Genomic DNA, 13,559 nt, shown 5'->3' on the forward strand with positions numbered 1-13,559 from the left:
CAACTGTAGCACAGCAGAGTCCACAGCCAACTTCAGCACAGTTTCAAATGCACATCTCAAACAGAAAGCAAACAGCTGATGCAGCAGGCTCAGAATCACAGTTCTCAGATTCAAGATCCACAAAGACAGCAGAAGCTTGTAAATCTGGTTTTTAAGAATTAGGAATATGAGCTGGCTAAGGAATTATAGGGTCCTTAGAACGGTTTGTTTCTTTAGTGATGCCAATTTTGATTGGGTGGCGGGGGAGGAGAAATTTGTGTCCCATCAACATTCATGATTCAAATAATTGTCCTGATGGATTTCAAGTGTGTGTGGATGCAAACAGTATGCTGCACCTAGGGATGACAAAGAGCCGAGCCACACTGACAGCTGAGAAGCAAACAAATACTCTGAACTGACCTCAAAGCGCTCTGTTTCTGGCACCGATGCTTCAGCCTCCATTTCATTTTCCTCCTCTTCTCTATTTGCAGGTAGAGCTGCAACCAAGGTGTAGCATTTTTATTAGAAAGAAGCAGTACATTGTTGTATCCATTAGGTAACAGTTTATTTAGTAACTGCATCCAAGAGCAGCAGAACATCTGTCAGATCCATCGTCACCTGCATGAATAGGTGAGATCCACCTCTCTAAACACACAGCTGCTAGGGCTGTCGAACTTCATGCAGCAAGAACTGAAAGAAATGTGACACTGAGCTAATGCACTAGGTTGTAACAGAGTCCTTGCACTACTGTGAATTAGTATGGTGAAAGGAAAAAGAATGTAAGAAAAAACTAAGGGGAAAGAGGAAGTCTCTTCTAATCTTCCTACTAGTTTAGGTGAACAGATTTATATTGATGCAGGTGAGAGACTCTCCGGGTGACACCTTGTCAATAGTCTCTGCCATGTGCAGTGTTGGCACTGGCTGCTTTTTGGGCCTCACTGTTCTGAGACGTAACAGCCAGGGTGTTAAACAGTGCAAATATTGCATTTTTCTCAAAAGAAAATGGGAAAACTATCAAACTGACTTATTTGATGACCAAAACCTTTCAGTAATAAACCAAATAGAAATACAAGTTGATAGTCACGTAGTGATCCCTACAAAACCTAAGACACTGAACAGTGAAAATAACTAGATATGTTGTACCCAGCACAGGATCTACTAGTACCAAGTCTGGGATTGCATCTTTCCATTTTTCCCTGCTAGCATATTGACACCGCTGGCTAGCACAGCTTGCATACAGCTCACCCTTGGTTTTACCTGAATCCTCACAGAACATCTGGCTGATGGTGAGGTTCTGCAGGGCAGCCATATCAGAGATCATGTCCTTAGATCTGCGGAGATCATCTATATGCACTGACTGCCACAGACCTAAAGACACAGGACAAAAAAAAAAATCATTGTGCGTGCAGCACGCTTTTCTCTAAGAGCTTCCCAAGGAGTTTCCTTTACCTGTAGACTAGGAGTTCAGATTCAGAGTTTGCTTATTCTCACTGCTTGGTGTAGAAAGGTAAAGCAGTGATTTGCTCTGAAAATGATAATGCACACAGCCCTGACAGGGCATGTATGCTACAGGGGCTTTGAGGCTCTTAGAGCCCTCCGCACACAGCAGAAAGCTTGCTGCTGAAAGCGAACATAAGCACATGCTCAAGAGACTCCTGTAGGACAATAACGCAAATGCAGTTTGACTCATGTTTGTTTGCTGTTCTCCAGCTGACTAGAAAGATGATTCATCTGTCAATGGGCAAGACAAAATGCTCTCACAATGGGGACCAGGACTCCAAGGCCCTTCCCCCCCCCAAGGAATCCAGTCCCCATGGATAAGGGAAGCATTTCTGATAAGCCAGAGGCCACACTGATTACAGATTTTAAGTGTTAAAAAGAGGTGAATTGGAGAAATCTTGCTCTGATATGCTTGTCTGAAACCAGCTGAGAGTGAGGAGCCACATATAGCAAAACCCACCTCCGTGGAATCCTACGTAGGACGTTCCTCCTTCTACCCGAGAAAGCTTCATAATAAAGTAAACAAAGACAGAGGAATCTCCTAAGTCCACCTTGTTGATTTCATTAACAACAGTGTATCTACAACAAAGAGGAAATACTGTTGACCGACCACAGACAGACAAAAGTCAAGGCCACAATTCCTTCCTCTGTCAGAGAGGGCACGCTCCTTCCCCTGTACAGACATAAGTCACTCCATTCCTCTACTCAATTACGCAGCCAACAGCGAGAACTCACACTTCACAGGGGACTGTCTGATGACTTCAGCCAGCCCAGTACTAGTTTATTTTGACTTCAGTTATGAATTGTTATTCAAAGTATAATTAATGCTCGCAGTTTCACTCTACTACAGCAGTAGCAGAGGATTATACGTTCCTGATCCTGAAGTCCCCCAAAACGGCACTAATAATCAAATGGGGGTGAGGAGCCTCCATGTAGAACAGCTAGCTGGGAATCACTTCACACTTGACTTACTTGGCTGAGGCGACGAGCTGGGCATTTTGAGAGCCATCTTCAAAGTCTGCCTGAATAATAAGGATTTTATTTCCTGATGTAGCCTCAAGGAAATCTCTAAAAAGTGAAAGGGGATTTAAAATAAGTCACTAAGTGTAACACCAAAACGTAAGAGACTAGACGTTGCTAATTCAGATTGCCTTTGGCTGCTGCAACCAGAAAAAGAAATTAAAACATCCATTCTGTACAGATGAAATAGCTTTAAAAACAAATCTCATGCTTCAGTATGATGGAAGTAATACAGTTTTGCATTGAGCCCATCCACAGTTCAGTGCTGCACAGCCTCTCGCCTCCCGTTTCAGTATGCGTTACTCCAAATGTCCTGCCAATGTATCTTCCGCCCCAGTGACACGCTACTCAGAGCGAGATAATGCAAGCCCCGACTTACCGGATCCCTTTTAGGAACGAGTACTCTGTGTCAAACTGCTGCAGGAACAGGATCTGAGGCCTTTGTGCTTTATCCTGCACTTCTCTCTCCAGACAAGCAGAGTCAGCACTAGTGAGAAGCCTCGAGAAGGTGGTGACCTGGGAGTGCAAGACACAGGTTTGTTCTCAGCTTAGGAAGGCAGCAGAGACTCAACTGCCTGTGCTCCCAGACACTGCTAACTTGCTGCAGAGCTGGACTGCACCCAAAAAGCCGTTTATTTGACCTGCTAGTACACAAAGGGACAACACGCACTGTTACACCAAGCCAGGGCCATTGCTGGGTATGTGCACGCAGCGTCTCGTGGTGCTGTCGGTGCGGGGCTGTGGAGCAGCCAAGAGGCAGCCAAGGCTTTGAGAAACTTCTCATCAGCTGCGCTGCCTTCGCTGCAGCGCTCTCAGGGAGCAGCACGCCCAGCCCCAGGAAAAAGCGCATTGCCTCCCTCCCTGAGGGGCAGAAGAGGGAGAAATTCTCCAGCCAACATCAGCTGAAGTTCTTTAGCTCTGGCATAAGGCAAAAAGTAAACCAGAACTAGCCCAGTAAGAGCCCATGGGATCTCTGGCTCCCTGCAACTCAGCTGGGTTAAAGCCTTTCGTATCGTTATGATGACAGGCAGACAAATAGATGCGTTCAAAGGCTCCCCGTGATTATTCTGCAGCCAGCAGCCTGTTTTGCTGGCTGTGCACATGGAGAGCTCCACTACTTTCAAAGAACTACTTCTGAAATACAAAGACACTTAGCTGCTCAACTTCCTTCAGAACTCCCACTTGTCAGGAAGCACCTATCCTACGGATAGCATCCTATGCTGCTTCACACACTAGATTCTTGGAGGTGTAACAACAGCTGCTGAGACACCCACCTTGTACATCTGGGCGCTGAGTAGCAAGACTTATCAAGTTTACTCACGTGGCCGTAGTGCAGCACCATCAATACCAACTAAAAGCCTCAGCGCAGGCTGAGACTGTTTTGAGGACTCTGCAGGACGCTCACCTCTGTAAAGAGTGTTTGGCACTGAGACCCGGTGTGGACATGAGCTCGGAGGAAGTCTGCAAAAGATGTGTGCTGCTGCTGTTTGAAGTACGTGTCTGCCAGAGGACTGGCCATACACAAATCCACCGAGTTGCAGAGACGGATCACGGAGTCAGGGGTGGCACAGTTGAGCAGCGCCAGCTGCGCCTCTGCCTTCACACGCGACATGAGCTGACAGGGGGGACACGCTGCCTTCAGCCTTTCTGTTGTCTGCAGGACCACCGAGGCACAGGTATCTGAATGGTAGCCCACAAACACGTCAGAAGGGCTGTATTTCTGCTTGCTCATGAAGTGCTCTCCTGTGTTGACTGTGGCAAAGTCTTGCACCCACTTCTTCAGCTCTCTCACAGCTTCTCTTTGATCCTTGTCCAGGACCGTACTGATATCCACGTAGTGCTTTTCCAGCCTGTTGATCAGTGGGATGGGGAAGTGCTTGTATACCACATCTTTCTCCTCGATGACTATCAAGCGGAACTTGGGGTGCACTCGGCACTTCACCCGGTGGGTGCCCAGTCCCAAATCAACATACTTCTGCCCAGCAAGGTACACGTAGTATTGATTAAGGGCATCGTAGAGGCTTTCATAAAGGTTCTGCAAGTTGAGAAGCACTACCATTTGGCCAGTTTCCATGCAAACCTTCACACGGTTGATGTTCCTGCATATCTGGGTATACTCTTGGTCCTTTGGGAAACTGGAGCCAAAGATAATTTCTGGCTGTTGCCGGGCAGTAAAAAAGGTTTGCTGGAGGATCTGCAGTGCTGCATAATTCTCAGTCAGCACAAGCAGGTACCTGCAATCCCCATCCTCTCCACTGCTGTAAATGTTTTGTCGCACCAGCTCAATCCTACTGATATCACGGGCATTTATTTCTCCTTTTTCTGGTAGCTGCGAAGTGAATATTTCCAAGGCGTTGATATCATCTTTGCCACTGAAGTTACGAAGAACAACTTCAGCTATGTCTCGAGGTGTCGGCTCACTTTTAGAGTTCTTAGCCAAAGCAAAGAACATCTTTATGAGGCTGTAGTAGTCACGCAGACCAAAGAACTCCCTGTCCTGGACCTTGCAAATGTTTTCAAATGCATCTGCAAAGTGATGAAAATACTGTTCAACCTTCTGCAAAGCCCCTCGTGCTGAGCAACAAATCCCCTTTGCACTTTCTATGAGCTCCTCTTTGCTGGGGTCACCACGTGAGACAAAAATGCCTCGATTCATTTTAGCAGGGTCCAAAGCCCAGTTGGAAATCCCAATGAAGCCAACCTTCTTGTGAGGAAGAGGGACATCATCTATGCAGCCATCTTCCAAAAGCGGATGTAAAGTCTTCAAGGGCATTTTGGGAGAATCTTCTGCCAGCCCAATCTCATCCAAAACCACCACAGAGGCATACTCATCCAGGTTCTTCCCATCCTGGAATCGAGCACAGTGCTTGAAAGTGCCTATGATTCCCTCTGGAGTGGAGAGGGGACTGCACTGAAAAGACACCAAGTGGATCTGCTTCAGGTCCTTGAACAGATCTGAATGAGCAGCTTGGCCCTGCATAGCATCAGCCACGATGGTTTTTGCGAGGGACTTGGAGCTCCCAGGCTTCCCAACAAGAAAAAGAGGGATCTTCAGCTCAATGCAGATGACCATCATAAAGACATTTTCCTTTAAGGCCAAGTTTCTTGCTATGGTGTCTCGGAGGTACACACCACTCAGGAATAAGTCCTGCATCAGGGTGATTTCTTCCAGAATCTTTTTCTGAGTATCATAAGGCTTTGGAAGGACCTGGCTGATAGCATTCCTATATGCCTCCTTCCTTTCCAGGGACGCATGATAGCAAACTCCAACTGCCAGCACTAAGGACCAGATAACGGTGTTTCTCTCAGTGCTCTTCGGAGCTTTCTTTTCTGCAAGGTACTTCTCCAGCTCCTTCAGCAGTAATTTACTGTGCTTGTGAAACCACTTGAAAACTTCCATGCAGCGCTCCACATCCCGCAGGCTGACGAAGCTACATTCATCATCCCTCTGCCTCATGTATTGCTGAGAAGCAAAAAGCACTTCCGTAATTACCTCTGCTTCAGAGTCGCTCATCGGGATGCATTCAGTAACTCTCTGTACAATCTGTTGTATGTACATTTTTTCAGTTAAGTCATTCAGCTGCCCAAAATCCCACACTAATGGGATCATGCTAGGTGGGAGTGCATGGACCCGGTACACAAGCTGTCTCAGTGGAATAGATCCAAGCTTATCCTTTGTCTCATCTGCTTTGACACGGTAGCCCAACCCAGCTAATTCCAAGCGCTGAATCATCTTTGGTGTGTGCTTACGGTAAGGGTTGCAGGCTGCTATGATCTGCAACCCAGAGCAAGAGACCAAAGGCTTCCCTTCTACTGTGCGGTCACACAGAACTTCCTTGATGCTGCTCACAGCCTCCGTTGTGTTGGCTTCATCGAAAAAAAGGACCGTGTCCAACCCATGCTGTTTCTTATTGGCTACAGCAAGGGCTTCTGCTTCTTTAATCCTGGCATAAATCATCTCTGCAGTAGTACCTCCATGAACTTTTACAAGCTTCATGTTCTCTACGTCTACGTAGCTTCTGCGTAACTGGCACAGAAACTTGACAAGCCTTGTTTTCCCACAGCCTGTTTCTCCCATGATGACAACTGGGATGTTGCATCTGAATCGCATCTCAATAGCCAAGATTTTTAGCACGTTGTCTGTTGTGAGTTCATATGTCTCATCAGGGTCTGTTACCCAGGGGATTCCCAAAACCATGCAAAGCCTCTCTAGCTTCTCATGACGGGGCAAGGTATCAAATGGAACATCAAAGGGAACTCTTTGGAGTAACAAACCATTATACAACTGCGAAGTCATGACATTTCTCTTGATAATTTTGCCATTCAAAGGATTAATTGCATCAACGCCTTTACTGCCGTTGGGCTGAAAGTGGAAGCCAATGAAAGTCATGGACACGCGATCTTCATTGAAAAACAAATACGGATGAGGCTCTGACTCCCACTTCTTCCGAATGTGGAAAGGAAGAAGATCATCTTCTGCAACGTTCTCCAGGTTGGAGGATTGCCTTCCTGAACTTTGATCAGAAATGTGTAGGGAGGGTGTTGCGAAATCTCTTGCCATCAAAATCATGAAGGCAACAACAAAGCTTTTGAAACCTTGCAGCGTGTCCTGGACAAAGTCAGGGTTGCAAAATACAGAAGCCTCACAGTCTCTCAACTGAATGTTGAGAAACCATGCGAAATTCCGGATTTCTGACCAGGAGGGATCCATGATCCCGCAGTGCAGGAGGAACTGTTGCAGGCATTCTGCAGGGCTCCCTTCCACAGAGTGTGCTTCATAACAGAACGTGTCCAAATTGCACCCACTGTCAAATCTTTTCAGATACTGGAAAGGTCTTTGGAAAGCCTCACTACAAAATTCCTCCTCATCCATTCCTGGGTCTGAAACATCCCTGGACCGGTTCCCAAGTGTCTCTATTTCTAGCACCTCCTTCGGAGACTTGCATGTTATTTTAGGGAACACATCGAGGAAATTATACTTCTGGCTCAATGGTATCTGGAGTAGAAGAAAAAATGTCATCACAAATCTGTAGCCTTAATTTTCACTTGTTTTAATCTGCTCTTGCAGTACTCTTGCTTAAGATCACAGACCTAACTGAATAACAGCAGCTAGCCTATATAACCATGACACTTTTTTCCCGTGTTTTTGATGATGCACTTGAAGTGTATCACAACAATTAAACCTATTTCTTAGAGTCCCCTTCCTGTAGTGTTAGTGCTTTGTTGCCCCCAACCCCTTCTCAGTGCTACCTCAAGGAAAAACAAAATTAAACCCAAGAAACTTGTTATTTATCCCTCTCACTTCTACATTCTGTTCTTATAAACGTTTTAGTACTTTCAGACATGCCAACTAACACGAGGAAGATTAGATTTTGCATTTTTATCTTTCCTATAAGTGTTAGTGGGGCCAGCAAAGCTTGGACTAACAGGCCTTCAAAAATGAATAACCCCCAAAAAAACCACAACAGGTATAATTTACTGTTGGGTTTTAATGCCACTTTGTACAACACCAGACACCACTTCACAATGGAGATGCACAGTATACCCTGACGCAAACAGGGAATCCCTATGCTATGTTTACTGTTATACTCTCTACAACTCATTTCCAACTATATACAAACATTTGTGCAAAGCGACTGAGAAATTCAAAAGAGATCAAGTATTGCTGTGTACATACACGTCTTGCTCCTTCCTTTGGCAGTGGTGACACCTCAAGGATTTCAATGATATACAAATGGCACTTCTGTCGTAGCCACATATTGCCATTAATATCTGTCAGATACTGCAAAACCAACAGCTTGAATAGAAATTCTGGAACTCCACTTTGTACCTATTATTAGAAAAAGACAAAGTCATTTCCTTTTTATTTACTCATGATGACTTCACAGAATCACAGAACAGTTGAGGCTGGAAGGGAAGTCCAGAGATCACCTTGTCCAACCCCACTGCTCAAAGCAGACTCAGCTAGAGCAGGTTGTCCAAGAAGATATTCAGTCAGGTTTTGAGTATCTCCAAAGACTGGAGATTCTGTAACTTCTCTGGACAACCTGTTCTATTGTTCAGCCAACTGGGCAATAAAAAGAGTTCTTTAGGTTACATCCTTACGCAATAATTAGAAAACATGTCCTATGAAATGGCTTACTAAGGAACAAAAGCCTTAAAGAAAACTTCTGCAAGGACCCACACAGGACTTCTAGTCGAGTCACCTGTGGAAAGGATGTACTTACTGAAGAGGTGATATCAAAATGGAATATCATGGGTTTTGTCTGTTGTTGCCTCTTCAGAAAAGGCAGAAGATATTTTAGCACCTTATCTTCATCCACTGCTGGTTCAATCAGTCTGATGGTTTTCAGAAGTTCTGTGCAGTCAGGCTGCTGTGTTTGCAGTCTCTCATGTAGCCGCCTCACATAGAGGGATTTCCCTGTCATCATAAAAGCACCAAAAGAATTAAACCAATAATATCAAATACATCATACTACAGCCATCATAGAAGTAAGCCAAATGCTTAAGCGCCAGTCTTGTTAGAACAGCAGCAAATTGCAGCCTAGAATCAAAGCCGTTGCTGTTGTTGGCTACTGAAGGCTGTCATTATTCACATGGATTTGTTTCACTTGGACTACCTGAGAAAGGTTTTACTTTTTGCTTTTCTATTATGTGACTGTTTCCAAAGTCAAAATGGTTAAAAAATTGTTTGCATTCAAAGAGAAAAGCACCCTCAGATTTCCTATCTTATCTTGTAGGAATTAATTTTGCCAGTGTTAAGGCAATGCCAACATCTCCGGTTTGTTGTTTGCCAACTCCACATCTGCTGTTCCCCAGATTAATGCAGGGAATGCAAAGATCATTTGATGTCCACTGGCTACAGCTGTGGTGCTCTGCATCCCATCACACCCTTTATGCCATAGGTAGCACAGGAACTGGCTATGATAGGACCATTCTTCAAATACTTCCCCATTATGGACATATCTGGGTAAAGCACTGGATGTCTTCCAGTCTTTCAGAAGCCCCAAAGCCACTCTCATCATGTTACAAACCTCTCAGCAGTATGAGAGATTTGTAAAACAAACAAAAAAAAGACAGGTTTATAGCTTTCCAGACTGAAACCATGGCAGCAGTCATCCACAGGTGATAGCCAAGACCTGCCCTGGATTTATGAGGTTTGACAAAGGATCCAATTTGTTAACAAAACTACTTTGCATTTTCTCTCTAATCCCTTGAAAATAACGTATCACACTTTCACTTTTGGGCCTGATCTTTTTCATCATAGGTGGTGCTGTACTAAAGCCCCAGAAAGGCTGCTGTAAGGAAAAAGCAAGGTCTGATAATGCTCCTATACAACTACGAAGCACTTCTAGTGTACACAAAGTTTATACAAGACTGAGGCACAGCTGGACAGCTGAAACCCTAACTGGAGCACCAATCACTAACAGGCATCAGCGAAGGAACACAGCAAGAACGCAGCTGACACAAAGCAAACTCTTTCCCAGCATTTTTTCAGTGATTTGCAGCTGAGAAACTCCTATGCCAGAGATAGCATTTTTGTGTTTAGTAGCCCTTGATGAACGTTTCTCTCATGACTATCTAGCATGTGTAAAGCTTTGTGTTCCAAAACATCATGCAAGCTCCACAAATTAACTACGCGTTGTTTGAAGAACCATGTTTTGTTTGCTTTTCTGCCTGCCAAGTAGTTTCACTTAATGCCCTCTAGCTTTTTACATTAAGACACAGCCAGCAATCAATCACACCCTGTAAGAGAAAAACAGACAGGCTTACAACTCTTGTGCCATCTCACGCACATTTTCCTGCAGGAATATTTTAACCTCAGGAGGTCAGATTCATCTTATCCAGCTATCTAGGTTTATGTTAATGATGTAAGTCAGTAGAAAGAGGTGTCAGATTAGCAAGATAAAACATCCCTAGAGATGCCTATCACCTCACTCCAGTCTGAAGTCTGAATCATTCTTTTTAACTACATACTTATGAATTAAGCAGAAAACCAGGCAAGACGAATCCCACTCTGGTTTTCAATACTCAGCAGAGCCTGCTTTGCATGTGACATCTTACCTACACCAGCTCTTTTAGAGGATACAATCCCAACACACATGTTGTCCTTGAACACAGAAGCAGCTGAGTTTGAAGGCTGAGCGACTCTGTAGTGGTGCTGAAGGTATCGCTGGATTTCAGTTAGTGACCTCTGGGGTATCATGTGCACTTTGTACTGGCTGAAGACAGACGGGATGTAGCTGTGCTCCCTCTCGCAGTTGCACAGAATGATGAGGCGATAGCTGCTGTTGAACCGCCGCAGGTGCTGGAACAGCGCCTCTGCTCTGCAGCTGACATCGTAACTAAGCTCATCCGCATACAGCATGGTATAAATTTTCTCTACTCCACTGCAATGAATGAGGCACCTCCTGAGGAAGAGCCCCACTTGCTCAGCAGTGGTCTGAGGAGTGCACAGAAGAACTTCATCAAAAGTGGGAAGGGGCTGGTTGGGGCTGTTCATGTAAATAGCCAGAGCAGAAGTGAGCACCTCAGAGCGAGGGCATGTGATGAGGTTGGGCTGACCGACATGCAGGAGATCCTGGGGGAAATCTCTGGTGACACGTTCTCTCTCCCAGCTGGCCAGGCTTTTCAGCCACCTACCAAGGGTATCGACATCCAGGCAGTTTGGAAGGAAGGAGCCCATGTTGCTCATGTAGCACTCCCAGATGCACTCCAGACGGGTGGTCAGGTCCCTCTCTCCATCCAGCAGCACAGGTAAGTCGGAAACAACCTTGCCTGAGCTGGGGGGTACCTGGCTGCTGGAGGCTCTAAGAACATCCTCCATGGTGCAGTTATGTTTTAGGAATGAAAGCATCATCAGGGCATGCTGGCTGGGCTCTCCCCGTCCCAGTTCTGTGCTCAAATAGACCAGCTGCTCAGCAGTGTAGTAGTTCAAGTAGAAGTGTTGTAATCGCTTTTCACACATGAAGCTTTTCCACCTCTCCAGGAAGCTCTCCATTGTTTTGCAGAGGCCTGGGAGCACAGCTGCCATCTCTCCTTGCCCTTCTAGCACTGGGATCAGTCCCAAAGAGAAGTCTATAAAAACACACGACTCGTTTTTTGGTGAGCAATACACTTGGGCAAGCCAGGAGCGGAAGAGCATGTTCCCAGCTGAATAAAGGTCTATAAAGGCCTGTGCAAGTCTTTGGACATTGGAAAAGGTCTGTGTGAGAACAGAGAAGGAAAAAAAAAATAAGCTGATATTACCAAGACGAGTCCCAATCACAAAACCAGAGGGAATGCTTTCAGTCACAAAGGCTTTGGCCCCAAGCCAGGTGCATCAGGCCCTGTAGAGTAACAAAAGGCTCCCTGGGAGGTTTTAATAGCAGTATCCCAAAAAAAGCCTGTAAGGAATCCCCAGGTTTCTACACAAGCACAGCAACTGTGCCAGCCAGGAGCGTTCCCCATGTGGCTAGAAGATGAGGGTACCAGGCCCCTACCCAGTCTCCAGCTTAGCTCCATTCTAACAGGGAACCAAAGAGGTAGGGATATCTGCCTTCTACCGTCCATCCCCAGCAACTCAGCTGTAAACCAGTCTTAAAAGCTGATATTTCATTTCATTCAAGCAAAATGCAACCCCCAGCATCAACACCAGTAAGCCATTGGGTTTGAAATCTGACCTCAGAGAACTTTTCCACCTCCAGGCCTTGCTCTCCCTTTGCTGACATGAGCATCAGTTTGTTCTGCAGTTCACGAAGCTCTGCCAGAGAATATTTCCATGATGGCTTGTTATCCTCAGAGCTCTCGGGGACGATGAGATGCAGGACGTTGTCTAAAGAAACCTGCCAGAGAGTAAGTCATCAGTGCTGATGCACGGTGAGGTTCCACTCCCAAGGTAGAGCTGTGCCTGGCAAGGAGAGCGCTTAAGAGACAGACTCCAAAAAGGGACTACACAAAGTTACAGCACATTTTTGACAGTCGCTGACATGCCAGCAGCGTTACCTGCAGGAGATAATTGTCAGGAAACAGCAGTCTGACAGGAGAACAGTTCAAGTGGAGAGAAAGTCAAGTAGCCTCACCTTTTGACCATTAGACGGTGCTCTGAGAATGTACACCCCTCTGCAGTTGATGGTGGCTGCCAGTGACAGTGACGAGAGCTCCACAGACCCATGGCTCTCTTTCACCGTTTTCAACCACTCTAGGTGTTGAGCTGAAGCACGCTGTGGAGAGAGAAGACATGGCACTGCCCTTATCTCTCTGACTTTGTGTTTCTTTCCAAAATTAGATCGGTGTTCAGGACAAACAGTTTCAGCTGGCATTAGAGAGTTTCAGGATGGGGAAGGAAGAAAGGAATGACTACTGGCCACAGCCTGAGCCTTCAGCACAGCTGTTCTTTACCAACACCCTGGGCTGCTACTGTGCTTCAAAGCCTCTCTCTTGCTGTAGAAACATGTCCTGCTGCAAAGAATAAGATGGAGTTCCCAGTCATTTGTCTTCCATCTTCTGCATCATTAAACTATTTAGAAGAGCAAAGCTACACCATGTCACATCTGAAAGCCTCAGCAGTGAGTTGCTGATGTGAATTTTCATACCACAAAAATAAAACATTTCTCTTCCAATAACAAGAGCTGCTGTGATACCCCCACATAATTGGAATCTGCCCTGTGCAGTCAATCTTCCATCCACTGTTGGAAGGCAGCAACAAGAGGTTGCAGAGACGACCTGCTTCAGCAGAACTCACCAGTTTTTTGGGAAGACTCTCATCAGTGTCCAGGGCTCGCCACAGCTTTCTCAAGCAGTGCATGAAGTCCTCAAACCCTGACTCTTGCCTCAGCTCATAGAGCAGGGAAGAGTAGCCATGTACAGCATCATGGAAACAAGCCACACGATCCACATCCATGTCATTCTCCCCAGCAGAGATAGAAGCCAAGTCTACAAATACTTTCAGCTCATTTATGTCTTAAATGAGATAAATGCATGAATAAACAATGAATGAGGCAGTATCAATGCAATTCCACATCACCCCCTTCTACAGAAGATGCATAAAAAATGCCATTGAACAAGATCCCCAGTGCAAC

General features: G+C 45.7%; 1 protein-coding gene across 4 annotated transcripts in view; it reads right to left on the minus strand.

Annotated features, from left to right (window-relative positions):
* The window catches only part of RNF213 (ring finger protein 213), a 53,245-nt gene that overhangs the window by 21,763 nt on the left and 17,923 nt on the right, over positions 1-13,559 (minus strand). For all 4 annotated transcript variants that reach the window (XM_066980280.1, XM_066980279.1, XM_066980281.1 and 1 more), the window contains 12 exons: positions 13,223-13,440; positions 12,561-12,701; positions 12,162-12,323; positions 10,564-11,704; positions 8,727-8,920; positions 8,177-8,329; positions 3,905-7,495; positions 2,879-3,015; positions 2,452-2,547; positions 1,940-2,058; positions 1,237-1,347; positions 400-476 (listed from right to left, as the gene is read on the minus strand). In XM_066980280.1, coding sequence (XP_066836381.1) covers positions 400-476; positions 1,237-1,347; positions 1,940-2,058; positions 2,452-2,547; positions 2,879-3,015; positions 3,905-7,495; positions 8,177-8,329; positions 8,727-8,920; positions 10,564-11,704; positions 12,162-12,323; positions 12,561-12,701; positions 13,223-13,440 — 6,140 coding nt within the window. The remainder of the gene's footprint in view (positions 1-399; positions 477-1,236; positions 1,348-1,939; positions 2,059-2,451; positions 2,548-2,878; positions 3,016-3,904; positions 7,496-8,176; positions 8,330-8,726; positions 8,921-10,563; positions 11,705-12,161; positions 12,324-12,560; positions 12,702-13,222; positions 13,441-13,559) is intronic.

The sequence above is a fragment of the Anser cygnoides genome, chromosome 19, assembly GCF_040182565.1.
Source record: "Anser cygnoides isolate HZ-2024a breed goose chromosome 19, Taihu_goose_T2T_genome, whole genome shotgun sequence".
Classification (NCBI taxonomy): Eukaryota; Metazoa; Chordata; class Aves; order Anseriformes; family Anatidae; genus Anser; species Anser cygnoides.